Source organism: Jatropha curcas, chromosome 10 (genome assembly GCF_041381405.1).
Source record: "Jatropha curcas cultivar XTBG-Jc1 chromosome 10, XTBG_Jcur_1.0, whole genome shotgun sequence".
In the NCBI taxonomy this organism is placed as follows: domain Eukaryota; kingdom Viridiplantae; phylum Streptophyta; class Magnoliopsida; order Malpighiales; family Euphorbiaceae; genus Jatropha; species Jatropha curcas.
Genome location: NC_143160.1, coordinates 1,585,300 through 1,611,678, shown reverse-complemented (window position 1 = coordinate 1,611,678; position 26,379 = coordinate 1,585,300). Strand labels below are relative to the sequence as shown.

General features: G+C 35.5%; 5 protein-coding genes across 6 annotated transcripts; 3 read left to right on the top strand and 2 right to left on the bottom strand.

The window, feature by feature from the left end:
* Positions 1 to 1,066: 1,066 nt before the first annotated feature.
* On the bottom strand, positions 1,067 to 3,562 carry LOC105648820 (putative pentatricopeptide repeat-containing protein At3g25970). Its single transcript, XM_012235326.4, has one exon. It carries the CDS (start codon positions 3,266 to 3,268, stop codon positions 1,076 to 1,078), a length of 2,193 nt encoding a protein of 730 aa, XP_012090716.1. The 5' UTR covers positions 3,269 to 3,562; the 3' UTR covers positions 1,067 to 1,075.
* Positions 3,563 to 3,740: 178 nt separating this feature from the next.
* On the top strand, positions 3,741 to 5,185 carry LOC105648358 (polypyrimidine tract-binding-like protein). The gene is made up of 3 exons (XM_012234721.4): positions 3,741 to 4,208; positions 4,453 to 4,704; positions 4,777 to 5,185. The coding sequence occupies exons 1-3, from the start codon at positions 3,852 to 3,854 to the stop codon at positions 5,053 to 5,055; spliced, it is 888 nt and encodes a 295-aa protein (XP_012090111.1). The 5' UTR covers positions 3,741 to 3,851; the 3' UTR covers positions 5,056 to 5,185.
* Positions 5,186 to 6,404: 1,219 nt separating this feature from the next.
* Positions 6,405 to 12,599, top strand: PTB2 (polypyrimidine tract-binding protein 2). 2 transcript variants are annotated; one of them, XM_012234718.4, is made up of 11 exons: positions 6,405 to 6,587; positions 7,219 to 7,461; positions 7,566 to 7,775; positions 8,797 to 8,859; positions 8,944 to 9,017; positions 9,399 to 9,494; positions 9,749 to 9,806; positions 10,328 to 10,432; positions 10,520 to 10,601; positions 11,510 to 11,622; positions 11,810 to 12,599. In XM_012234718.4, exons 2-11 carry the CDS (start codon positions 7,276 to 7,278, stop codon positions 12,170 to 12,172), a joined length of 1,350 nt encoding a protein of 449 aa, XP_012090108.1. In that variant the 5' UTR covers positions 6,405 to 6,587; positions 7,219 to 7,275; the 3' UTR covers positions 12,173 to 12,599. The 2 variants fall into 2 exon arrangements, with proteins under 2 accessions (XP_012090108.1, XP_012090107.1); XM_012234717.3 differs by having other exon boundaries at positions 7,188 to 7,461.
* Positions 12,600 to 13,193: 594 nt separating this feature from the next.
* Positions 13,194 to 20,646, top strand: FTSH11 (FTSH protease 11). Its single transcript, XM_012234716.4, has 17 exons — positions 13,194 to 14,067; positions 14,210 to 14,363; positions 14,616 to 14,708; positions 14,847 to 14,932; positions 15,090 to 15,213; positions 15,362 to 15,481; positions 15,971 to 16,021; positions 16,309 to 16,370; positions 17,548 to 17,605; positions 18,066 to 18,191; positions 18,283 to 18,363; positions 18,690 to 18,819; positions 18,936 to 19,084; positions 19,314 to 19,595; positions 19,765 to 19,854; positions 19,953 to 20,006; positions 20,201 to 20,646. Exons 1-17 carry the CDS (start codon positions 13,406 to 13,408, stop codon positions 20,354 to 20,356), a joined length of 2,478 nt encoding a protein of 825 aa, XP_012090106.1. The 5' UTR covers positions 13,194 to 13,405; the 3' UTR covers positions 20,357 to 20,646.
* A 468-nt stretch (positions 20,647 to 21,114) lies between these two features.
* RCAR3 (regulatory components of ABA receptor 3) lies at positions 21,115 to 23,993 on the bottom strand. Its single transcript, XM_012234715.4, has 3 exons — positions 23,520 to 23,993; positions 22,361 to 22,576; positions 21,115 to 21,803 (listed from the first exon to the last, which is right to left on the bottom strand). Exons 1-3 carry the CDS (start codon positions 23,664 to 23,666, stop codon positions 21,585 to 21,587), a joined length of 582 nt encoding a protein of 193 aa, XP_012090105.1. The 5' UTR covers positions 23,667 to 23,993; the 3' UTR covers positions 21,115 to 21,584.
* Positions 23,994 to 26,379: the final 2,386 nt, after the last annotated feature.

The following is a 26,379-nucleotide window of genomic DNA, read 5'->3' as shown; positions in this document are numbered from 1 at the left end:
AAATTGATGAATCCACGTACCGGATCCAGGGAATCATAAACTCTTTTCAAGCAACAAATTTTGCTATGCATAGACCACTTTTTGACTAGGTAAAGGCCAAACAAAAAGTTTTCCCCAAATCTTGACCAACGGGCCTACTTGTGAAGCTGAGTCAGCGTGTGAATCTCATTTCAAGAAGTGTAACTGGAGAGAGAGGTTTTAGTAGATTTTATCTCTATATATTAAATTTGAACTTAGTCATAACTAACTACCAATTACGAAACAATCATACAAGCAAAGGCCACTAACAGCCTTTGCAGTCGATTGTCAATCATTGGCTTTGTCCATTGATGGATTCATAATAAAGGTAACAACTTCCCGACCAAAATGCTAATTAGAGTTTATGGGTCTATAAAACATGACTTAAAAATCGACAAAACCAATAGTTAATTATCATTAATAGAGGGAGGCACCGCCTATGAAACGACATTAAAAGAAGTTGCTCAAAACCAATAGTTAATTATCAATTCTAAGAAAGCAAAAGCAACAGTAAGCAGCAAATGCTAAGAAAATAATAACCGGACCCAATTTGATTAGAATGAAGCTAGTGTTTTCTTTGACAAAGGATAAGTTCTGAGTATACATGCTGCCTTGACAAGTGCAACACTGCTGTCATTGTCCAAAATCTTAACCAATCACAGCCATGAAATGTATAAAGTAAAAGCATTAAGTTGTATGCAAGAATTTGAAAGAATATAATGCTCTGGTGAACTAGAAACCTCTGATCCAAGAACCTGCGATATGAGCCCACCAATTCACAGAACAAATTGAATATGTTCCAACTTGATTATACTTGAAAAGTCAAACAGAGACATCAAAAAAAGATTCTGAAAAGTGACTACTCGAATGGAACATCTTCTGCACTGAAATCTATAACTAAATTTTGATGCAGATGAAATCTCTAATTTTATAGCAGTAATATATGAAAATGTACAAAGAGATTCACAGACATTGTTTCACTTTGGATAGGTGAAATGAGCTTTAATCAGCAATTCAAAAGTTAAAACTATGGAACAGACCACCAGAATAACCTTGGTCAGCAATCAGAAGTTGCATTCAAATAATTCTCTGTTATTGACAAAGACTCACCATTAAATTGAACAGTAGATTTTATATTTGCATTTAGATGCTCCAAAGCAGCATAAATAACATTACAGTGTGGATGAACTCTATTTTCTACAGAGAACACATGAAGTCTATTATTCAGCTCTACCCAACTACAACCTGGATCCTTTTTTACCTCTAAGCTTCTCAAACTGTTCCTCACATTTATCTTCTTCCCCCATTTCCCCAAAACTGCATAAATGTTAGACAAAATGATATAAGCTGACATTGGCTTCGGATGCAAATGGAACATATGCTTAGCCACCCTTTCCCCCACTTCCATGTCCATCCAAAACCAACAAGCACTGAGCAAAGCTGCCCAAACAACAGCATCTGCTTCAATTGGCATTGCTTTAATAAACTCCTCCGCTTCAAGTAGGCGCCCTGACCGACCAAGAAGATCCACAACACATGCATAATGTTCCAAACTTGGAGTTACTCCAAAGATTTCATCCATTGCGTGGAAAAATCTCATTCCTTCATCCACCAAACCAACACGACCACAAGCAGTCAGAATTCCAACAAAAGTAGCTCCATTAGGAACGACTTTTTGCTCAAACATGTGCTCAAAGAGTAAAATTGCCTCTAAGCCAAGTCCATGATGTGCATATCCATTTATAAGAGCCGTCCATGCTGCCACATTAGGTGAAGAGATACTTGAGAAGGACTTTTGCGCATCAACGATGCTCCCACATTTAGAATACATATCTACAAGTGAAGTTCCAACATAAACATTTGATTCAAATGGTGTTTTAATTAAATTGGCGTGAAGCATTTGGCCTTGTTGAAGTGATCCCATGCATGAACATGCACGGAATAGAACAGAAAATGTTGATCTTGTATAGGTTACTAACAACTGGCGCATTGTTATATACAATTTTAATGCGTCTTCATGCCGCTCATTTTGAATATACGCTGACAACATTGAGTTCCAGGTCACGGGGTTCCTCTCCTCTTTCGTTTTTTCAAACAGCATCAAAGCCTCATCAATTTCACCATTCCTCGAGTACACAGAAATCATAGTGTTTGAAGAAAAGAGTGTTTTCTGAGGCATCTTCTCAAACAACCTCTTTGAGTCCTCAACTCGGCCATTCATTGCATAGCCTTTCACCATCAAATTATATAAATCCGAACTTTTTTGGGTCAAACTGTTAAAAATCAACTCTGCATCTGGAATTCTACCCATTGATATACACCCCTCAATTAAGGAACTTGAAACGCTTGAACATGGATTAATTATACCATCATAAATTCTCCTAGCATCATCAATAGCTTCACAATCACAGTAAAATTGAATTAAGGCGCCACCAATTGACTGGTCAAATTCAAAACCGCATTTTATCAAAATCCCATGAACAACCATTCCATCGTTTAAAGCACCAAGCTTACCACATACCCTCATAACACAATCCAAGGTGAACTCATTAGGTTCCACCTCACCACTTCCTCTCATCCATCGAAACAAGGCTAAAGCTTTTTCACAATAATTATCGCTCTTTGCAAATCCCGAAATTAACTTAGTCCATGAAACAACATCTTTTTTAGGCATCTCAATAAACACGTTATAGGCGTCACTCAGTAGCCCGCACTGCACATAACCTACCAGCATCAAACTCCACAGAAGCTCATTCTTATCATGCAACTCCTCAAAAACCCGCCTTGCATGTTCAATTTTTGAACAATTTGCATAAAAATACAACAAGGCACTTCCTACAAGCTCGAAACTCTGGCAACCGGATTTCAGAACAAGACAATGAATCTGCTCTCCATCCACAGACGACGGCAAACGAGCACAGACGCTTAAGATAGTGGAGAAAGTGGTCTCATTGAGCTTGGTGGTGGAACGATGCATAGAAGAAAGTAGAGCAAGCGACTCGTTGAATTTACCCCATTTGGAGTAACCGGAAATCATTGTGTTCCAAGAAACAGCTGTTCGTTTTGGCATTTTATCGAACAGGTATCGAGCAAAGTCTAGTTGGCCTTTTTCTGCGTTATGGGTAATGGCGACGTTGGTGGAGACAATGCGAGAGTCGCCGCGTCCTGGAGTTTGGCTATGGAATGAGAAGCGTGCCAAGAACTTCCATCGACCGTGCTTCCATTTCCCAGGAAAGGATTCCATCAACATTCAGAGAGAGATGGACGGGAAGGTAGGAGAGGCAAAACCAAAACGTACCGTTTTTCTTAACATCTCAACTGCTATGCAACTTCTCACTGATGATAATCCATGCATAAAAAATAGTCAAAATAATAGTATTTTGATTTTATTAATGATAATCGATGTGTAATATTTAGTAATTTTTCTTTTTCTTTCCACCGTAAGACAACATTTTTGTCTCTCCCATCCCCGCTTCCATCCCTAGGCACAAATCACTTAATAAACAAAAGAAAAATCGTGTGTAAAACGACGAATGCATCTAATCTAAAAAAAGAAAAAAGTTCCAAAACGACAAACAACAAGTTAGACAGAGGGACCTGGCGAATTCGTTTTTGGGTTTTCAAATAGCCACGCGTCATGCAGTCCGCAGTCAAGAGGGAACTCCATGCACGAGGCCACGTTGCCCGCGACCCCTTCTCTTCTCTCATATTCACAATCACATCTCCAGCGAGAAACAATAATAAGAATTAAAGAAAACAAGAAAGAAAGAAAACACAAATTCTGATATTCTGCATCTTAAAATCGTTGAATAAGTACAAGAAATACTTTCCAAATGGTGAAGCTAGCGTCGGCAAGAGAGAGCAGAATGTACGGACCAAGGCTTGGTCGAAACAGAGCAGAGTATATAAACTCAGGGCTTTATGTGTTCGCTACGATTGTGCTTATAAGTGGTTTTGCAGCCGAATTCTCAATGGAGCCTAGATCAGGTTTGGTTCTTTTGTTTATAGCGTGTGCGCTTATAATGGTCGTCAATCTCCACGATCTCATTGCGCATCTCGCTGGAATCGATTACCGGTTACATTTGATGGAGTTTGATATGCAGCTGGCACTTGTAGAATTTGCGGTTCCTTTGGTCCAAGCCTTGGGTGCTGTTCTTTTGTTCTTGGGGTTCTTTTTTCTATTTCTTCAGGTATATATACGTCGCTAGCTAGCTTGATGTTCTGTTTCCAGTTATTTTATTGTGTCTCGTCAAAATTGAGCTTAGAATCTAACCTTTTGCAAAGTATTTGGGGATAAATTTCATAAAACTCATTCTTATTTATGCTAAACATGAAAGATTTAGATTTATAAATGAACTTCGTGCAATTCATTTACACAGAACATTCTCTGAATTAGAACTGTGATCAAGAATTCAAGGTGACTAAATGGTGCAGGAAGAGAAAGGATACGGTTACTTCAAACTTGAAAAGCACGCCCTTAACATGCTTATCGCTGGCCCAGTTCTATGGGTTCTTGGTTCAATCCACAATTCTTGCCAAATTTACGAGAAAGCTGATGGTCATGTTCAAATCTTGCAAGGGAGTGTCCAAATCCCATTTTTGATGGGGAGTTTATTGCTCTTGGTTGGTTCCATACTCAATCTCCAAGAGCAAGCCGGCTCAATCCATCATGGCCTACGACTTTTGGTAACTCTCGTTTCATTGCTTGTTACTTGTTTCCAAGAATGCTTTAATTATTGTACTTATTGTCAAATGCAGGGGAAAACAATGGTGTGGATGGGGATCTTCGGAAGTCTATTGTTGTTTGTTGGGGGATTAACAAATGTAGTAAAAGTGTTCAAAATGCAACAGATTGATGGACTGCGCTTGGAGAAACTGCGAGGAGGGGCTCACGAACGTTTAAGACATCATAGGGAAGGTCATCTTCCGCTTATTGCAGAAGAACAGAGGAGCAGGAAAAGGGTAATTGAAGAAACAAAAGCTGTACCTGTACCTGCTCCTACTCCTTACAAGGATGTGCTTCTTGGTCGGACTTAATTATCAGATTGCTTCTGTTAATTACCTGTTACGAGTATATAATCTCTGGTCGTCTGGTCGCTCTCGCCATTAATTAGCCATCTCCGATGTGTCATATGATTGATATTTGATAGTATTATTGTTGTTTATAGAGGACGCCTTCTTTTTTTTTTTTTTTTTTTTTTTTTTTTTGGGACAGCAATGGATTTGGAATTTTGTTGGTGGTAAACATTTAACTAACTACTTGGATAAATTAAGCTACCTCAGAAATATCATGGGACAACCAAGAATCAACCTAATATCCAATCACGGGATATCCGAGAAAAGAAATGTATACCAAGACAATTTTAATTTTCTGATCAACCTAATATCTAATCAGATCAAACTACCAAAAATGACATTTATTTACAATAATATTCATCTGAATATTAAAAATAATTAAAGTTTGGTATAGAGGCAATTCTAGAGTGATGCAGCACAATTTTTTAAGGGGCATAATTAAAAATACATATAAGTTATTCAATATTTTAGAAATTTCAACAGGTGACATTTTGAAATAAACAGCCTAGAAAACTCTTTCTCTCTAATAGCCTTTTTCTCGGCTCTTTTTATTGAGTTATGATTAACGGTTGTGATCCGTAAGGTAGCTGAGGTAGCTTCAGCCGATGCCATAGTTCTTTCTCAAAATCGCCAATCTACCATGGTTGCATCACTCAATGCATCCCAAAAACATTACGCGCTGTATAATAAATTTTCATTTTACTTATTAAATTAGTGAAAATCTTTGTGATCGAGAGAAATATAATGTGAGACTATCCTTATTTGTTACTCTTTTTTTTTTTTGGCTAAATTTGATAGTTTTTGACTTTTTATAATAATTAATAAAATAATTAAATCACCTTTAAAAAAAAGGATAATTGACTAAATTATCCTTTAATTAATACTCATTTAAATGAGAAAAAATATAGTGCAAATATTCAAACAAGGGCAGAGAGAGCAAAATAATTAATGCTATTTTAATTTTGTAAAATGTCATAGAAATGGAATAAGAAAAAAGTAAAAACTATTAAATTTAACAAAACGGAGGAGTATTGTGCAATTAAAAACTTTCATTAAGTAATTAAAATGTCTTTTTTTTTTTTTTTATCACAGTTTACTTGTCTTATTGGAAAAATTATTACAATAAAATTGGTTTAATATATGGGTGAACACTTGCATGCAGTAGTAGCCAGTGAGACGGACTGGACCTGCATAAACTAATGGTCGAGGACCCTAGCATCCGGGCCAGGTTGGCCCAATAATTGAAAAATACAAATTCGGCCCGTGGGATGACCTGCCTCGATCACATTACTTAACGCGGCGACGCCCATCATTGGCTCGTTCTACTTGCAGCAGGTTGCTTATTTCGCCGACCCGCCACCAGGTTTCATTCTTAAACTGCGATTAGAGGAAATCCATAAATATCCTTTCGTGCTATTTTTGCCATCTTCCACTTTGCAACCCTAATCTCAACGACATCACAAATCAAAGCTTCTGCTCTTTGAATCCCTCAGGTATTGCAACTCTTATCTTCAATTCGAACTTCTTATCTGTCCTAACTACTTTTTGTATTTGCTATACGAGATATGTTGATGTTAACATGTATCTAGTTTCGATATTGAGTTTAATAGGATTATACTTATCTTATGCCTGTTTGAATCTGGTATTTGTTGTTTTAGAAATAATTGCATTGCTTATTATTTCTGCTTGACTAGCTGAGTTAATTCTTCATGTTGTGTTCTTGGATTTATATATTGAGGAGAACTTGAACTGGATGGAGTTGATATTATTTTTCTATGGCATATTAATGTTTCATCTGTATTTCTGCTTGAGGTAGTTAACGATTTGTACCGTCCGTATTTAATCATGTGTAACCTGGAGGTATCTTGTCAATTTTGTATACTAGTTTTTTGCTTAAAACCTTTTCCTCTTTTCTTCGTTGTTCCCTTAGCCTGGGTTTTGAAATTTGCAATGTCTGTAACTAATTTCTGATGAGGATGATACTCCTGACTCGTGATGGTAATCTGACTCATATGGTCCTTTGCCAAGTAGCCATATTATCATATGGTCTCAGCAGAGATACGACCTTATTTTGAAATGGGTTTGTCTTGCAGTAGTCTGAGCCACTAAGAAATTGTGCTGTAGGCCGAGATTGTGCCTGAAAAATTATAGAATTTGTGCTGTAACTCGGGGTTGTGCGGAATGGCATCTGTATCCAGTCAGCCTCAGTTCCGCCTCACCCAACCCCCATCTAAGGTGCTCCACTTGAGGAACTTGCCTTGGGAGTGCACGGAGGAGGAATTGATTGAGCTTGGGAAGCCCTTTGGTAAAGTTGTCAACACAAAGTGCAATGTTGGAGCAAATAGAAACCAAGCTTTTATAGAATTTGTGAGCTTATTTTCTTCCCAGATTTATTTTTATTTTAATATATTCTTTTACCTTGATAATATGACTGACTGACTTCTTTTTTTTTTTGCTTTTACATTTTTTAGGCAGATTTGAATCAAGCTATTGCAATGATATCTTACTATGCGTCATCATCAGAGCCAGCTCAAGTACGGGGGAAGACAGTCTACCTGCAGTATTCTAATAGGCAAGAAATAGTCAACAACAAAACAACAGCTGATGTTGCTGGAAATGTACTGTTAGTAACAATTGAAGGTCCAGATGCTCGCCTTGTCAGCATTGATGTTCTGCACCTGGTAAGTAAATGGCAAACTTCCTTAAAATGCTTAGAAGAGGTAACCATATTTCTGAAGAATTATACCAATTCTATATTCAGGCTGTAGTTTGTCTTGCTTTGGAAAGCATCATTTGACATGAATGTAAATGGATCAGCAGGCCCATGTCAAAGGAATATCTTCGATGGCAGCCTAATGCATTGGGAGAAAGAGCGCATGTGTGTTTGTCTCCTTTCTCCTTTCCTTAACGCTGCCTCTTTCATCCCTACTCTTTCCTCATCAAATTCCTATTCCTACCACTGAAATAGTTTGGGATATTTTTCATTTCTTTTATCCTGTGCATCCCTCCTCCTATAATTCTAATTGTTCTGCATATGATAGGGTTTTGTTAAGGATACAGTTTTTTTATTTTGTATTTGTGTTCTAACCTTTGTGACTGTTGTCAAAACTGTTTTTGATAAGTCAGGTCTTTGCATCTAATTTTCTGCAAGCTTTGCTTGATGAAAGACAAGCATGCTTTCATTTCTTTGAACGAAGATCTTAGTTTCATCCACATATTTTTTTCTTTTTCCTTAAATTTTTGTATATTTTATCAGGATAATAGAGGCCAACTTAAGCATTATCAGGATAATAGAGGGTATTTTGAGGTTGAGAGTACAATTCATTCTGCAAAACCTTGGTGCTGGCCAATGACCATCAGCCTTTCTGCTGGTGAACACTTGAGATTTTTCGGATATAACTTTTCGTTATCTAGTAATATACTACTAATTTTTGAGATTCTTTAAAGAAGATTCTTAATTTTACATGAAGGTTTTAGCCACATTGCTGCCTGTCGGATGTCTATATTCTCTCTGCTTCACATCATGTTGATAACTTATATTTTTATTTCTAGGATTTTTATGTTAAGCCGTCTATACATTACAAAATCTGCAGCTTCTTCTTGTTTGTACAATAAGAATTTGATATTTTTTAATTAAAAGACAGATTATGTTGGCTTGTATCACATTTGTGCTGATTTATTGTAAAATAATCATTGATGCAGGTATTTTCTGCTTTTGGGTTTGTGCATAAGATTACTACATTTGAGAAGACGGCTGGGTTTCAGGTCTGTATTCTTAAGCTGATTTTAAATTTTAATCTGGTGCCTTTTGCTTTAATACATAAACTCATGTTGACTTGATGTTTTCAGGCATTAGTGCAATTTTCCGATACAGAAACTGCCTCTTCAGCAAAAACAGCCCTGGATGGAAGAAACATCCCTAGGTGACAGTTGTATTAATGTTTGACATGGTATTTAGTCCAACTACCATGGACATATAGCTTTAGATGTGGGTTCACATGATAAAAATGAACATCTAGTCAGCCGTTTAGGAAAATTACTCCGGCACATAAGTTGGAATATAACTCTTATTAGCAGTCAAACTTTCTGTCCACATTTATTTTAATTCCTATATTTAAAAAATGCCATTTTTTTGCTAATTGAACAATTATTTTCATTCAGTTTGGACCAGTAAATGGTTATCAGAAAGTTAATGTGTCCCACATATTAGAACTTGTTTTTTTTAAACCTTTTTTCATTTTATTTTCCCATTAGTTTCAAATTTACATGTCTCTTTTTTTAATTTCTGTTGGTTGGTGTATCAGGTATCTGCTTTCTGAGCATATTGGACCATGTACCCTCAGGATCACATATTCTGCTCATACAGATTTGAGTGTAAAATTCCAGTCTCACAGGAGCAGGTATTCCTTATGTCTGTCTCTTTCTGCAGCCTAAGGCCCTTTGTGGTTACGTTTGATTGTGTAAAGTGGGGTCACTTTTTTTACAGATTTGTTTTTCTTTCTCTAGTAGGCCTCTCATTGTTTTTAGTTCATTTCAACCCTCATATTGGAATTCTACCTGTTACTTGCCCAGTATTGTTCTCTAGAATCTCCATGATATCTCTGATGGTCATCACTGTTTTCCTAATTTCTGGAATTGCATTTTTGTGATTCAGAGACTACACTAATCCAAACCTTCCTGTTGCACCATCAGCTATAGATGGAAGCGGTCTGGTAAGGCACTGCAAATTATTATTTATGACTTCTGAGATATGGCAGTATGAGAATCCTATTTGATTGCCTCTTACTTGCATTTGGTGCTTTTTCCCGATTAAAATATAAAAAATGAATGTTTTGGCAGATGTTGGCTAAACTGACCAAAAAATAAACTTTCATCCTAATTGGGCTAAATGAAAGATTGTGGATAAATTTGAATATTGGCCTACAGTTCAAGGGGCAATTTGACCTTTATTCCCTTTTTGTTGCTGTCTTGGAGTTCCAGATTAAGATAATTAGTTCTATTCTTACTCCATGTGATGGAACAAGAAATTTTGTCATTTTAAGATGCTTGCATGCAATGCCTTTTCTTATTAATAAATGAAGAAACATAAGTTGGCAATTTGAATACAACTATGTGTAGACTATGTATATGCATTTGGTTGCTTCCTTTATTTCTGTTAGCATATGTGATTACTAATTATTTTGTCAGTTTCATTTCTTCATTTTGCTTAACTGCTACTCATTTATCATTGCAGTTCAGTGTGGGTCTTGATGGGAAAAAACTAGAACCTGAGAGTAACGTTCTTCTTGCATCAATTGAGAACATGCAGTATGCTGTGACCTTGGATGTTTTACACATGGTATTTGTAATCACTAAACAAATTTGTAGATAGCGTGTTATGCTTTTTGTAAAGCTGATGATTGTTCATTCTACGATTTTGTACAAGGTTTTCTCTGCCTTTGGACCTGTGCAGAAGATTGCGATGTTTGATAAGAATGGCGGACTTCAGGCTTTGATTCAATACCCTGGTACAATTTACTTTATATTTCGTAATGAAAGATATCATTTATGTTGTAGTAGTTAAATAGTATTGTTGGAGAGGTAGTTCTTTTGGTTAGCCTGAAGATATCTACACTCTATTTGGGAAGGTTTTATGAGAGAAAAGAACATAAATGAGGAAAATAAAGTAAGGAAAATATTGTTGAAAGAAAGTTTATTTTTCTTTGCTTGTTTGGATAAAATCCTTTAACGGGGGAAATAAAATTGTTTATAAAGAATTAAATAATGTTTTTGCTCCTATATTTTTTATTTAGAAATGTGTTTAAAGGGATAAATTATTAAGTTTTTAAACTTTCCCTGCATTTTCTTTCCAATTTGGAAGAAAAATGCTTGTGGGACCCACATACCTTTTTCGCTCATATTTTATTTCTTCTATTTTTCTTCCCTTTCCAAACAAGGGAAGGGGAAAATGCCTTTTGTTTCTTTCGTCCATTGTATTCCATCCACCCAACAAGTGCGTTGTAGTTGAAAAGCCAATGACATTTGAGGATTGGTTTTTCCTTAATCTGATAGAGGTTTTTCCTTAATCTGATACACATGTTTTAAGGTTTTTGACAAATTAGAGAAGGATAGTTTTTTTCTGAATGCTGGTATTGGGCCCTAAACTCTGCCAATATTTACTTTTTTGTGTTCATGAGGAGGCCAAATTTGGTTGGAGCATTTATTCCCATCACCCAGCCAGAATTCATTTATGGGGAAAAATTAATTCTTTTAGTCTTTTATTTCATTTCCTTTAGTTTTAAACATAGTTTGGTCACATGCCATGAACAAATATTTAGAGTTCTTTTCACTCAGGATGGTGCCACAATGAAGAGAGATTTCGGATTCATTGTATACAAATTCGTAAATTGGATATTGATGGTTCTATTTTTTGTAGATGTTCAGACAGCTGTTGTTGCCAAGGAAGCATTGGAAGGACACTGCATATATGATGGAGGATTTTGCAAACTTCATATCTCATATTCACGTCATAATGATCTCAGTATAAAGGTAACTAAATTGTGCCCTCGAATGTTTGTTACAACTGTGAGTTGCATCAGTTTAACCTAGAGGAAGTTGCACTATTGTGGTTCAATCCCTTGAAACTAAAACAACGGTATCTGACTGATTATAAATGGATTTTGTTGAAATTTAATTTAACATTTAAATCATCAGAGTCTTGATATGCTGATTACAGGTTAATAATGATCGGAGTAGAGATTATACTGCCCCTAGCACTGCCATGTTGAATCCTCAACCTTCCATTCTCGGGCAACAGCCTCCTCCTGTTCATTCAGTTGGACCCCCTCCTCATCCATACACTGGAGGTCAGTTTGCTCCTCATACGGAGCATCCGGCTATGCCACAACCTTCAGCTGGATGGGGAGCAGGTGTTCTGGCAGGACCCCATTCTATGCCTGCACAGATGAATAATCATCCGTACTTGCCACCCGGAACTATGCCACCCCAAATGGGCCCTGGAATGATGCAGATGCCAGGCCATAGCGGCATACCACACTCCGGTTCAATGCCACCATACAGACCTGGCCCAATGCAATAGCATTTAGTCGATATTTAGTAGTTCTAATTATCTGTTCCATGTGCATCGATCTACAAAAATTGACTTGTCCCATTTGAAGAAGGGGAAGATCCGAGTCTACCCAGTCGTTCTATGAAAGCTGAAGTGGTTTAAATATTGATCTCTTTCAGCAATTTTGGGGGTGATATTATGTAAGAAAGGGGGCTTGAGCACTTTTTGCAGACCCAACCCAATTCTGAACCTTGGTTGTACTTGGTGGTATTGTGAAATCTATAATATTTAGATTTTGTTTCCGTGTACTGGCTAATCAGGCAATTGTATTTCAATATTTTCTTGAAGGGTCAGGTCATTTTCATTTTTCTTAAGAGATGCATTTGTTGCATTTGTCGAAGTTATGAACCTTTTTCTTTGTTATTAAGTATGGAACAAAGCTATTTTTCGCCCTTTATTATAATGTTAAGGATACATCAAACTCTCAAATCTATTTTTGTTTTCAAAGAGTAATATTCTTTTTCTTGATTGAAAAGTATGTCTAAAAATTTTCTGTTGCTTGTTCTACCACATAGTGTTCATAAAAAACTTAATGAATAATACTGTAGAAATAATAGAACATAAAGAGATTTTGTCGCATTTTATAATTTTTTTTTTTATAAAAAATTGAGCGATTGGATCTAAGAAGGATCAAATTTGGCCTATTCAATGAGTTAAAGTGAAATAATCAAAAGTATTAGAAAAATAAAAAGATAAAGGTTAAAATATTTAATTAAAACTTTAAATTATATTAAAATTAATACTTAAAATTTTCTAATTTTAAAAAATTACTATGACCGCTCTAGTATATATATATATATATATATTTTTAATACAGAGTTATTCTATTCAAAAAAGCGAGCTATTTCAGTAAAAAAAATTTTCTTGAGAAAAAGCGTAATGACAATTATTTCTGAAGAGTAAAAGAATTTAAATATTAATTTCAACCTATCCCAAAGTCCATTTACTGTTTTATCCAAATAAGAGAGCCCAAACTTGTCACTTGACGCAAAGTCACGTATGCACAAAGCCGGCGCCAATTTCAATCGAGATAAGATTACTGCCTGTTCATTTGCTGATAATCTCCGTTGCTGTCTCTCTCACTCCAATCTTGTGGCTCTCAAAAATCTCTCCCTCTCCTTTCTTCTCCGACTTAAACGCATAAAACCAGAAGAGAGAGGGATTCAGAACACCATTTTTTCTCCATAAACCCTAGCTAACAAAATGACTATTGCTTTACAAGCTTCTCTTCTCTGCAAGCCTTCTCCGTCTCATACTCCTACTTGCTCTTCTCCTTCTAAACAACGTCTTCTCTCTTCTGTTCGCCGCCGTCACTATCACTCTTCTCTTTCTCTCTCTACTATCTCCTTATTTGCTTCTCTAAATTCCAGATTTCGTCTCCTCCCTCTCTCTGTCTCTTGTACATTGCGTCCGGAAAATGCCAATTTAAATCCGGAATTCACTTCTTCCGGATTGACCTCTAATATAGATTCTAGTGAACCTACAATCGACAAGTTTGGCGGTGGAGGAGATGGTTCTGTCGTTTCGGCCATTGAAGGATCGAGAGTTGATGAACTTGGCGGCGAGAGTTTGGCAAGGGAGGTTGGGCAACTACATACAGAGAATGCGGTGCGGAGTGAAGCGAAGGATGGCCATTTCGTGCAAAACCAAGAGGTAAATGGCAAACTACCTTTCATCGTTTTTGTTCTGGGTCTTTGGGCGACGGCGAGGAGAGGATTGGAGAAGTTTCTGGCATCCGATTGGTTGAGTTGGTGGCCTTTTTGGCAACAAGAGAAGAGGTTGGAGCGCCTTATTGCTGAGGCTGATGCCAATCCCAAGGACGCTGACAAGCAGAGTGCTCTTTTGGCCGAGCTCAATAAGCACAGGTTAGGCATTGCGCCACTCTTATTGAGTTTTGCTTTTTCGGTTATGCTGAAAAAAAAATGCAATGATCTGTTTGGTTTTATCTGAGACGTGTTAGAGACAGTATTCGATTTTAATGGCTTTCTATTAACTAATTTTTAACAGCCCCGAGTCTGTAATTAAGAGGTTTGAGCAAAGAGACCACTTAGTGGACAGTAAAGGAGTTGCAGAATATCTTCGAGCGCTTGTGGCCACTAATGCTATTGCGGATTATCTTCCTGATGAACAATCTGGAAAAGCTACCAGTCTTCCTGCCTTGGTAATTTAAGTGTCGTTAAATGGTTTAGATGTATCATTATTATTACTATTATAGTTGTGATTAATTCTGTAATTGTGGGATGCTTCTTATTTTTGTAAATATCTCTTTTATTCTCCATTACTTTGGAATTCTTACTAAGCTTTGTAGCAACGGTAACATCTTTGCCATACTTCTTGACTATCCCATTTTGCTTTTTTTTTTTTTTCTTTTTTTTTTCGTTTGTAATATTCTTATTTATACGTTTACATGTAGTTACAAGAATTGAAGCAGCGTGCATCAGGAAACACTGATGAGCCATTTCTGAGCCCTGGAATATCTGAGAAGCAACCTTTGCATGTTGTGATGGTGAGTGTCAACTGAAAATGGTTGTCCTGGTCGTTCTGTAGTTCGAAAGAAACTGTTTAAAGCTACATACTTTTAGAATTAGAGTGAAAGATGAAAATGCTTTGGTGGATATTAACGTTATGCTCTCTTCTTTCACAGGTTGACCCAAAAGTATCAAACAAATCACGATTTGCTCAAGAGCTTATCTCAACAATCTTGTTCACTGTTGCAGTTGGACTGGTTTGGTATGAGTTCTTAGTCACTGTGGAAGTTTTATCTCATAGCTGATTGCTTTATTTTACCTTTTCTTTCTTTGAATCTCACCAAGTTTTGCACAGAAAAAAATAGTAATATGTGCATCCTTGAATTTACAATATTAACAAATGCAGAAATTGTTTTCAGGTTAATGGGTGCTGCTGCACTTCAAAAGTATATAGGGGGCCTCGGGGGAATAGGAACTTCAGGAGTTGGTTCAGGTTCTTCTTATACACCCAAGGAATTAAATAAAGAAGTTATGCCAGAGAAAGTAAATATCAACTTTTGCAATTGCTTATAATTTAAGAAACATTCATCTGTCACTGGAGAAGAGTCACTTGCCATACTTACTTATAAAACTTCATGGATTTGATTTAGAACTCTCTGTCCCCTTTTTCTGAACACTGGTTTTGTTGCAGAATGTTAAAACATTTAAGGATGTCAAAGGTTGTGATGATGCAAAACAGGAGCTTGAGGAAGTTGTTGAATACCTCAAAAACCCATCAAAATTTACACGCCTGGGGGGAAAGTTGCCAAAGGTTTGTACATTTTGTTTTATGATTTTGTAGTACCTTACATCAAATACTCTTTCCTTTATAGGTTTGCTCAATGTTACATTTTATTCTCAAAGGTTTAGTGCCTAGTCTGTTTTCATGTCATTTGCTAAAATTCACCCCTACGTAAGGATTACTCAGATACTTGCACAGAAATGCTCTGAAGAGGCAGTATATAAGATAGGGTTTGGGTAATCCTAGGTTGACGATGTGGGTTCCTTTGTCTAATTTATCTTAATCATTTAATGCTCGAAAATTCATTTGATAATCACTTCAGTTCATTTATTCACATCTTGAATGATAATACTCTTACTCACGAAGTTGTGTGTATTGTGCTATCTTTGCATCTGGATTGGCAATCACGTCCCTGATACCATTTGGGAGTCACATTTTGTTTGCTATTTTAATTGCAATTTTTTTATGCTAAGTTGTTTTCTTTATCTGAAATAATGGAGTTATATCCTGTTGTCACAGGGAATTCTTTTGACAGGGGCACCTGGTACAGGAAAAACATTGCTTGCCAAGGTAAAGTTTTTCCTTATTTATTCTTGTGAATTGTTTCACATTACTATTATATATATATATATATATATATATATATATATATATATATATTTTGGATTATCAGAAAATGGACTGAGCAATTCTCTCATTAGAAAGAAAAAAGCTATGCTTCTTCCTTTCTCCCACAACTTCTTCTGCAGAGAGATTTTTTAAGCATTTCAACTTTTTAACATTCTCAATTTAGATATTTTGTCTATCTTCTGCATACATATTCTGATAGTTGATCTTGATTTGTGTTGAACCTTAAGGCTATCGCCGGGGAAGCTGGTGTACCTTTTTTCTATAGAGCGGGATCTGAATTTGAGGAAATGTAAGTTCAACTTTAGTATGCATATATTGCATCTATTTGATGATAATATTACAAGGGAACTCATATTTATCTCACTGTCAAGTTCTAATAGGCACCCTTTTCTTGGTCATAAAAGGCACTTCTTATTGGGCATGCTTATTCGAAAGTTACATAGGCACTCAACAGGGATGAAGTGGATAAAATTGATACATTGTCATTCCATAAAGCTTGACTAGCTGCTGATTACTCCTGCATGTGTTATGATAACTTCTTTGAGTCTGTTCTGCCTTCTTAAGATTTTAGATAAAGAGTTCTGTTTGTATACTTGACCACTTGTCAGCAGACTAATGGTTTGCGATGTTGTTTTTCTCACTGTTCATCGTTCTTAACTGCCAAGTCCTAGAATGATATTTGGCTTTTTCCATAACGTCTGCCAATGTCATAATAGGGATGCATCTTTTATTTGGCATTGAGAAAGGAGTATAAGTCTGCATAATTGTTCAGGCTCTGGCAGGCAAATGGATGCCCCTGTATTTGTGTTTCTTTTGGCATTCATCCATCTAGTTGAACAATATAAGATGTTTGTTTGCATTTCCTTTCCGCTTAGGACGGAAATGGTAGAGCATGAATTCAAGACACTATATAAGACAATCATTCTGTTTAGAATGACCAGAGATGTCACGAAAAAATGTGGATGATATGTGACAGAACCATTGATGTGGTTGTGAACGTGATGGCAATGAAGAATATACGTGAAAGAATTTTGCCAGAGCAAGAAATTGGAGTATTCTGGATACTCCAGAAATATAGTCCTTTACGTTACTTACACACCAAAAGCAGCATGAGCATTAACAAGAATGAGCGGGGCAGGAAGTATCAATGTAAGGAAGACATTAAGGTTGCAGATGTTGAGGTTGAAAGAGGTTTAGAGGAAGATGAGAGAGTTGGTCTCCATTCAGGTGAGAAATGAATGAAGGGGAAAGAAACAAGATAAAGAAAGAAGAAAATCCTAAGAAATTTAGGCTATCATAGATTCATATGATAAATCAAAGGGATTTTGGTATGCTTCTCTGTCAGAGTTCATCTTATTCACGTGGAAAAAATGTGTACAAGGAGCGTGTGCAAAATAAAATGCATGCAACTCACTTTTTTTTTTTCCTGGGGATGTTTGAGTTTCATGTTGCTTCTTTTATGGCAGGTTTGTTGGAGTTGGTGCCCGACGTGTGAGATCTTTGTTTCAAGCAGCCAAAAAAAAGGTTTGTCATCTTCAGAGCTTTTTGTCCTCTTCTTTTTAGATAATCCAGCCAGGGAAAGAACTCAAAGCAAAAAATAAAGGAGAGAAATAAAGAAAAAATATTTTAAAAATTTCTTGACAAGCACGATCCATATAGTCTGGTAAATGTTCTTTTAACTATTTTGAGCTCTCTTTCTGTACTAGATATGAGCCCTTTACTGTGTGCCTCAAGGCCCTCAACTAAACAGTTGAGTCTATCAACTAATTTCATGTATGCACAAAAAAAAAAAAAAATAGTTTCAGACTTAAATATGAATGTGCATTTACCAAGTCGAGCAGATATTTTTTTTTTTAAATTCTAGTTAATGGCTATTATCAAATGTTTTCAAATCTATGCAAAGCCAAAAGCTAGATCACTAGATGCCATGGTAATTGCTTAATATCATGCTTTTCTTTTGTTAACATCAATTCTAATTTCATAGGCTCCATGCATAATTTTTATTGATGAAATTGACGCTGTTGGGTCAACACGGAAACAATGGGAAGGCCACACAAAGAAAACATTGCATCAATTACTTGTTGAAATGGATGGTTTTGAACAGAATGAGGTACGTGAGGACAAACTTAGAATTTCTGACTTTTGCAGCATAAATAAGTTAGCATGTATAGTTCTGAATTTTGTCTAACTCTTATCTTTAGGGGATAATATTGATGGCTGCAACAAACTTGCCTGATATTCTTGATCCTGCTTTGACCAGGCCTGGTAGATTCGATAGGCATGTAAGTCCTTTTGTTGTCTAATATTTCTTTTGAGTTCCGAGTTTGTAAATTACTTGATGGAAGTGGATAGTGGGTGAAAATCTTTTTTTAATGTTCAAACTGGCAGATCTGGTGAATTCTAATTTTTGGACTAATGATATCTTCTTGTGGGGTGTCTTTATAAGTGCTTTCATTCAATAGCTCCTGGTCAATATGTACTTGAGCCACGTTGCATGAGTGACTGGACATATCAAGCATGCCTGCTTTTAATGTAGATTTTTCGATAAACTATAAATTTGTTATTTAAATTAATTTTCTTGGAGATATGACCAAAATCCTATTTTTAGATTGTTGTTCCAAATCCAGACGTACGAGGTCGTCAAGAGATTTTGGAGCTGTATCTTCAAGATAAACCTTTGGCAGATAATGTAGATGTCAAAGCAATTGCCCGTGGTACACCAGGCTTCAATGGGGCGGGTGAGTCTTTCAACTGAGTTGAAGTTTGTCTCAGTTAAATGCCTTGAGTTCTTCTCATATCCCTGACAGGTTTCTTCAAAGTTCACCATTATTGTTTTCATTCTTTTTGGAAGCAGATCTTGCAAACCTAGTCAACATTGCAGCCATTAAAGCTGCTGTTGAAGGTGCTGAGAAGTTGACTGCAGCACAGTTGGAGTTTGCAAAAGACAGGATAATTATGGGCACTGAACGGAAAACTATGTTCATATCAGAAGAATCAAAGAAGGTATGAATATATCAATCATGCAACAACTGGCTTAGGCTGATTATCTCTCTCTTTTCTCTTCCACACACTTTTTCCAATTTTAATTGGAAGGGATTGGGGGAATAGAATTCATTATGATCATGTGGAGATGCAAATGAGGGTTGCTTCTCCAGCATAAACTCAACTCATGTGAATCATATATTTAGTTTCACTAATTATTGATTTGTGACATTGCTGCACTTCTTCTCAGTTAACTGCATATCATGAGAGTGGTCATGCTATTGTAGCCTTAAATACTGAGGGAGCACATCCAATTCACAAAGCAACAATAATGCCACGTGGATCTGCTTTAGGAATGGTCACTCAGCTTCCTTCAAGTGATGAGACATCAATTAGCAAGAAGCAGCTATTAGCTCGTCTCGATGTCTGTATGGGAGGAAGAGCTGCGGAGGAGCTTATTTTTGGTCAAGACCATATCACTACAGGAGCCAGTAGTGATCTTCATACAGCTACTGAACTCGCTCATTATATGGTAAATATTTTCAGCAGGACCCTTTCTAGTATCCAAAGAAGTTATGATTATATGTATTAGTTGTCTCATTATTTGTGATCACGTTTTTTAAATCCATACAATTATCTAACGAGTATAGAAATGAAGAGCTAACAAACATTAATTTCTTGAATCTTATTATCTTTTTAAGGTATCAAGTTGTGGAATGAGTGATGCAATAGGACCAGTTCACATCAAAGAGCGACCAAGTTCAGAAATGCAGTCGCGTATTGATGCTGAGGTATACGTTTTAAATCCACAAGGCCTTGGCTTTAATATAATTATAATTTTTTTTTTCTTTTTTCAGAAAATCTGAAATTTCTTTGATCAATTGTGTAGGTGGTGAAACTCCTAAGGGAAGCATATGATCGTGTAAAAGCCCTATTAAAGAAGGTATGTTATTGAGATTCCAGATTCTTGTTTTTGAGGAGAAATCTGCTATTAGGTACATGTTCGTTATTATTTTGTTTTTCTTAGTGAGATAATGCACCTGGAGCACTAAGCGTAGGCAAAGTCAATATGTTGTCACATTTATTAATGTGAATGCAAATTTAGGAGTCACTGACTTGTTTGTTGGGCTTTATCAGCATGAGAAGGCATTACATGCATTAGCAAATGCTCTATTAGAGTACGAAACACTCAGTGCAGAAGAGATCAAGCGAATTCTTCTTCCTTACCGGGAAGGACAAGTGGCTGAGCAACAAGAAGAACAAGTAGAAGAAGGGGATCTTGTGTTGGCTTAGTGATGTAATATAGTCGACCATAATCCATAAGGGGAGGTTCTGTACAGTGTATTTAAAGCAGTACAGGTGATTATTTATATAATTTCTTCCAAATTACCCCCTTTCATGTGTTCATAAAGTATGCAATAGAAATTCCGTTCATTTCTCTTGCACCCTGAGCATCTCCTAAACAAATCCACTTCCCCATGCTAACAAACTACCCATATTTTACAGAACAACTCAATGTACTATTCCCATTACATGTATTATTTGAACCATTTACCCATTCAGGGTCAAATTTTGGAGTTGTATGTCTTTTTATTATCACGTCAGAAGTTACCAGACTAAATGTTCGAAGGAAAAAAAAAAAATGGCAAATTGGATTTTTTATTACTTGTACTTGTATCCTCTATTTTGAAAATAGTAACTTCTGACGTGATTTCAGAACGACACAAAATGTATATGATTCGCAAGTATCTATTTAATGGAAAGGGGTTTATATCCTCTGGAAAAGAAATTGCACAATACATTGAAGTAAGAATGTACATCTCCAGAGAGAGTAGAAAATTGTTTCAGCTGCACAATAGAGGATAAAAGCAAATGCAGCGAAACAACCATTTGATTAATAAATCGTGCAACGCCGAATTGAAAGAATCCTCAGAACACATACTGACACTACCCACAGAAGGGGGCTCCAGGCAAAGAAGCATATTTAAAACATGACAAATATAAATGCCTCTCTATATTACCTTCAGGCTTCGGCTTCTTCAAACGTATGGTTGTTAAAAGAGAAAAATAAAATAAAATAAAACATTAACTTCAACAAACTTGTTTTACCTAGATCTAAAATTATAAGGGAAAGACCTTACAAAACATATCCTTCCAGCGCACATATATACAACATTGTTTTTCCATCACAAACAAAACGCTCTGGATATCACAAAGAAAAATAACCTAGTTTTTCGTTTTTCTTTTTTTTTTTTCTTTTTTTTTTTTTTCTGAAAAAACTCTTTTCATTCACAAGCACGATAAAGCTTTATAAAGGGTGTGGTCCTTGAGATACTAAAGATGGGGAATCCAGCAAATAATTAGAGGAGGAACATGACAATCAAAATGAAAGAGAGTGCAATAGCGTGGAAGAAAGTACTATAGCTAGTCAGTATCCAGAGCCTCTGAGATATAAGTGCCCTGAAAGCTTCATCCTTAACAACCATAGCCTCCACCATATCTTGGAAGTTCAGTCCCACACTCAGATGCCATCAATGGGCTCAGTCCGGTCTTGCACTGCAAGCCGCTCTGACACATCAGCTAGTGATTTGAGATTGCACTTTATCAGAGCTTCCACAAAGTAGCATGTCTCGTCCTTGGTATTCCCATCAGGAACATCTACCACAAATGACTCGATTACCAGAGTCCCTGGTCTCCCGTCAATGATCTCTGGATGGAGGGAAATGATTGAAGAATAGTTCTGAGGAAAAACCATTAAAAATAAAAAAAGTGTGAGGTCAGTGCCATAAAAATTAGAATAACTTCAAAATTAAAAGTCAATGAAGAAAACTCACAACTCTTGGGTTTCAGTGACAACTTTTAAAGGCTCCAGAAATACTTTTCAATTAATACCTATTTTTCAATTATAATTAGACTACTAATAGAAAAGAATAATATTGACAGCAAAAGTTATCAAGAAATTGGCAAGAATATTCTAAACCAATTATGTTTTCAGATTTTAAACACCCCCCAACCCCTTTTTTCTTTTTCCCTCTTTCTTCTCCTTCTCCCAACCCAAGCCACAGTAGAATGATAAAAACTTCAACTAGTGCAAATCCTAAACTATGATGATCTGTGGCCAAACATTGTATGATAAACACATACAACTCATTTAATGTACAACATAATTCGAACATAAGAAAAGAAGAGTGCAGCAAAATTGAACTTGTTAGAGAGGTGATGCTTTAAATGGAATTGGAAATCATATAGAGAAAAGAGCAGAGTTGAAATGAGGAAAAAATAGAAGAGACTCCATACTCTAAGTCTGTGATCCCCACCAATAATCCTGATACTGAGAATATGCTCATCATCATCAAGAAATTCCAATCTTTCAGTACTTGTAGTGGCAGGAAGGCCAGACTTTACATCAATTTCTCTAAGACTTCCTATCTGAATGTTCCCCTGTGCGACGCACCTGCTGATGAAGGGCTTGTACTTCTGTGGTTGATCAAATCTCCTCACCAAAGACCAAACCTATTAATAACAAAGACATCATTCAGAAATGATTAGGCAACCCCACAATTGTAACTATCAATTTCCTGAAAAACTGGAACTCGAGATGATTCTTTAAGGATAATTGTTTCCTCGTCACCATTTATTCATTATTGTATTTGGCACAATAGTACTAGATGATTTGGTTTGTTCATCTACAGAACTGAGAATCTTAAAATTAGAAATTTTGAGTCTTCACTATCACTATTTTCAAAGAGTCTACAAAAGACTCTTTCAGAAAATAATAGCAAATCATAATTTTCCCTCACGGAAACCTCATAGAATTTGAAATGCATTCAAAAAAAACTAAAAGGAGGCAGAACAACTGTAATTGAGAACTTATTCCTACAATCTATGTGCTTCCCTCTAGTTGGTTTGCACCATAGGGGAAGGCAAAATATACTAGTACCTTGCTCGTCTAAATTCAAAAATTTCACACCCAACTTTACATGGTACAGTTGACACATCAGTTCAATGCACAATTATAATTTTCCAGATTCGATGGAAAGAAATTAATCCCCTATGTGTCTATATTTGATAAATTGTTTCTCTGTTTCTCGATTTTCTCTGCATGCAACCATAGAAGCCTCAGAAGGTCTAATCGCCAAATACACCTAATGAATATCAGTCAAGCGCAAGATCATCAAACGAAGAACAGGGGTTACCTTAGATCGAGATCAAAAACTCACTATAAAGAATAGGAAAAACATCAGCAATTAAAAATCACTAGTAAAAAGAAACTGCAGGAACAATTCACAGCAAGTTGCGACCACAATCACGCCATCAATCTATGAATTCAGAAAAATTCAATCCAGAGACAGACTCAAACATATCAAGGCATTAATCAAGATCGATAGAAACCACGAAAAAGAACGTCATCACAATATTACTATATACAGATGGAAAGGGAGAGAAAGATATATACGAGATGAACAGGAGCTTTGACGTGCTTAACGAGAGCAGAACTACACTGATGGTCAGCAGGATCATGTCTATGATGTCTCCTAATGTATTCACTCTCTACACTTCCAAATCCATTTCCAAGCGCAGTACCATTACTCCGAACATTCATTTTCGGTTTGCTTTCTCTTCAAGCCAAACGCCTCCTTGTGTTTCTTCTTACTCTGAAAACAGAAGCATCAGATGGAGAGAGAGAGAGAAAGAGAGAGAGAGAGAGAAAGAGTCCGGTTTCTCTCTCCAAAACTGTCGTCCGCCGAAATAGCAGCAGCGATCGCCGGCCTCCGTTGACTGGCGTTTTTCGAGAGAAGTGAGAGAGAGAGATTTTTGTGCAAGTCTATTTTGTTTGTTTTATTTTTTCAAGAGGAGAAGAGGAAGTGTACGCGACCCACCGCCATTGAAGAACTACCTCAAGCCTCTCTATTATCTAATCACCTGAAATAAAATAATAAAAAGAAAAAAGGAAAATTATTTCTATAGCCAAATTTTTATTAATTTATTTGAGAAAAGTGCCCCTTAGATTTCTATATAATTACGAAAGAGCCAAAAGAATTGTCGTCTTGTGGGAGAGTTGTTGTGTGACGGAAGTGCCCTTGAATATTTTTATAATAAAAGAAAGTAAAGGAGGGGAAAGTGGGGGATGAAGTGGTCCATTTATGTTGAACGATAAAGTCAGATTCATCTATGGTGGTTGGCTAGTTGTGATATTAATTGGCTTCACATTTGGGAGCTTCGAAAACATTTATAGAGTTTCTTGTTATTGGACAACTATCTTTTTCATTCCTTTTATCTCTAACCTAAAAAACACTATTTTTCGTTTTTTTTTTTTAAATTTTTTTATTTATTACTCTAACTTACATTCTTTCCAAATATGCTTTATTCCCAAAGCTAGAACAAAATATAAAAATAGCTTCCATTTTATCAAATATTTTTATATATATATATATATATAATAGTAATCGTATATGATCATATTGGTATTTTTAAAATTGTGAATTATAAAAAGCAAGAGGTCTCTAATTGAAGAATAAATAAATCGATTTTGTTATACGCAATATAATATTTATTTTCAAACAAACATGTCGAATATATATTTTTAAACATTTATACAATTCATTTAATAAATAATCTAAATCATTTAACAATTAATTTTATTTACTTTAATAGATTGTTGATTTAAAATTCATGTAGATGTTTATTTTTCGTTGATCAACACGTGTTAAAAACTAAAATTCGTGTTTGAAATTTTTGAAATGCAGCAAACACGAAGATAAATAGTAAAATGTTGATGGATGAAAATATATGTATGCTATTATTCATAAAATACTATTTGCATTTTTAAATATAATATTAATAACAATAAAATTACATATTTTCATTATTATCTATAACGCGCAGCCACATGATTAATTATATAAAAATCACAACTAATCCCAACCATCTTTGTACGACACTAGCTTATCTTACTTTAAATAGTATCAAGTATGTGACATTTATTGTCTTGGTGCCGTGAAATTAAATTATACACATAATATTTATTTTCATACCATTTTTGTAATTGTACTTTAATCTCAAAAAACTCATTTTGAGTATATATATATATATATATATTTTTTTTTTTTGGACTGCCATTTAGAATATCCAGTTCAGTCAAAAAAAAAAAATGCCATTTAAAAATGTTTGTCTAGCTCTGAAAAATTCGTTGACCTAACTAGCATGTTACTTACATATTTGTCCGTTTGGCGGATTCTTCATTCATCTGCAACTGCAACCACTTCAATATTAACCATAAACAACATATGGCCTCTTAGCATTTGCTTTGAGAGTAAGATTTTCTGTTATAAATGGTTAAATTGATTTTCTTTTTATTCGTTGAAAAGCTCAATGGATCGAAATAACGCTGCAAACTATATAAAAAATTTAATTTAACCTTGACTTATCAAATTGATGAAAATTATTATTAATTTGAAAAATTGTTAAATTTAATTCCTATTTCAATCAGAGTGTAATGTATTTATAAAAAAATAATAGAAAGAAATATTGAAATTTAGATAAAATTGTCAAGAATGTAGATTTTTATCAATTTTATTTAATACTAAAAAAAAAAAGAGACCATAATACAATGTATTTATACATATATATGTCCAGTCATTAATAACAATATACATCAAGGCACGTAACACTACTAGACCAAACATATTCCAGTTCAGTGGTTATCTATCAACAAAGCTTATAAACAATCTTCTCGAATGTTCATTACTGGACGCACATTATTTTATAGCGTCGTTTTCACATGTCCCGCACGAACACGGTCCAATGTATCAAAGCGATTCAACCTTTTATTAACACTGCAGCAGATATTTCAGCCGGGGAGAAAAATGTATTTTTAAGCGACTTTTGTGTGTAAATTTAAAATTATAAATTCTAGAAACCTAAAGATCTTAAAGCAAAACTTTAAATTAACATTGGTAGATAGATTAATTGGTTAATTAATTGCGATTTGGAGAAAGCTTCTGCAATCTGTATGTATATAATGAGTTCAATTGGCTAGAAATAAGAAATAAATTAAATCTTCTTACTCCCACCAATTCCAAGATTCTAACACTTGTCGGCTTCTAATTGCGAAACTGAGTTATTGTCTTCTTACTCGCCGCCTCAGGACACTGTTAGAAGTATAAAAAAAAGAAAAGAAAACACGTTTTACAATCAAGTTTTTATCTCTTATCACATGTAGATTCTGGAATAATTTCTTACGGTGCCGCTATTTTAGGACGACACGTGCCCTACTCTCTCTCTGTCTCTATATATATATATCTATATACATATAT

What these genes read in the sequence shown, in the direction of transcription:
- LOC105648358 (XM_012234721.4), top strand. Translation starts at nt 3,852, where the DNA reads ATGGTGAAGCTAGCGTCGGCAAGAGAGAGCAGAATGTACGGACCAAGG. An exon ending in TCTTTTTTCTATTTCTTCAG is followed by an intron (nt 4,209 to 4,452) that starts GTATATATACGT and finishes TAAATGGTGCAG; the next exon opens with GAAGAGAAAGGATACGGTTA. An exon ending in ATCATGGCCTACGACTTTTG is followed by an intron (nt 4,705 to 4,776) that starts GTAACTCTCGTT and finishes TGTCAAATGCAG; the next exon opens with GGGAAAACAATGGTGTGGAT.
- RCAR3 (XM_012234715.4), bottom strand. Translation starts at nt 23,666, where the DNA reads ATGAATGTTCGGAGTAATGGTACTGCGCTTGGAAATGGATTTGGAAGT. An exon ending in TCAAAGCTCCTGTTCATCTC is followed by an intron (nt 22,577 to 23,519) that starts GTATATATCTTT and finishes TGTTATTAATAG; the next exon opens with GTTTGGTCTTTGGTGAGGAG. An exon ending in GTGGGGATCACAGACTTAGA is followed by an intron (nt 21,804 to 22,360) that starts GTATGGAGTCTC and finishes GTTTTTCCTCAG; the next exon opens with AACTATTCTTCAATCATTTC.
- FTSH11 (XM_012234716.4), top strand. Translation starts at nt 13,406, where the DNA reads ATGACTATTGCTTTACAAGCTTCTCTTCTCTGCAAGCCTTCTCCGTCT. An exon ending in GAAAAACATTGCTTGCCAAG is followed by an intron (nt 16,022 to 16,308) that starts GTAAAGTTTTTC and finishes TTGAACCTTAAG; the next exon opens with GCTATCGCCGGGGAAGCTGG. An exon ending in TTCAAGCAGCCAAAAAAAAG is followed by an intron (nt 17,606 to 18,065) that starts GTTTGTCATCTT and finishes CTAATTTCATAG; the next exon opens with GCTCCATGCATAATTTTTAT.
- PTB2 (XM_012234718.4), top strand. Translation starts at nt 7,276, where the DNA reads ATGGCATCTGTATCCAGTCAGCCTCAGTTCCGCCTCACCCAACCCCCA. An exon ending in TTCCAGTCTCACAGGAGCAG is followed by an intron (nt 9,495 to 9,748) that starts GTATTCCTTATG and finishes TTTGTGATTCAG; the next exon opens with AGACTACACTAATCCAAACC. An exon ending in CTATAGATGGAAGCGGTCTG is followed by an intron (nt 9,807 to 10,327) that starts GTAAGGCACTGC and finishes TTATCATTGCAG; the next exon opens with TTCAGTGTGGGTCTTGATGG.
- LOC105648820 (XM_012235326.4), bottom strand. Translation starts at nt 3,268, where the DNA reads ATGTTGATGGAATCCTTTCCTGGGAAATGGAAGCACGGTCGATGGAAG.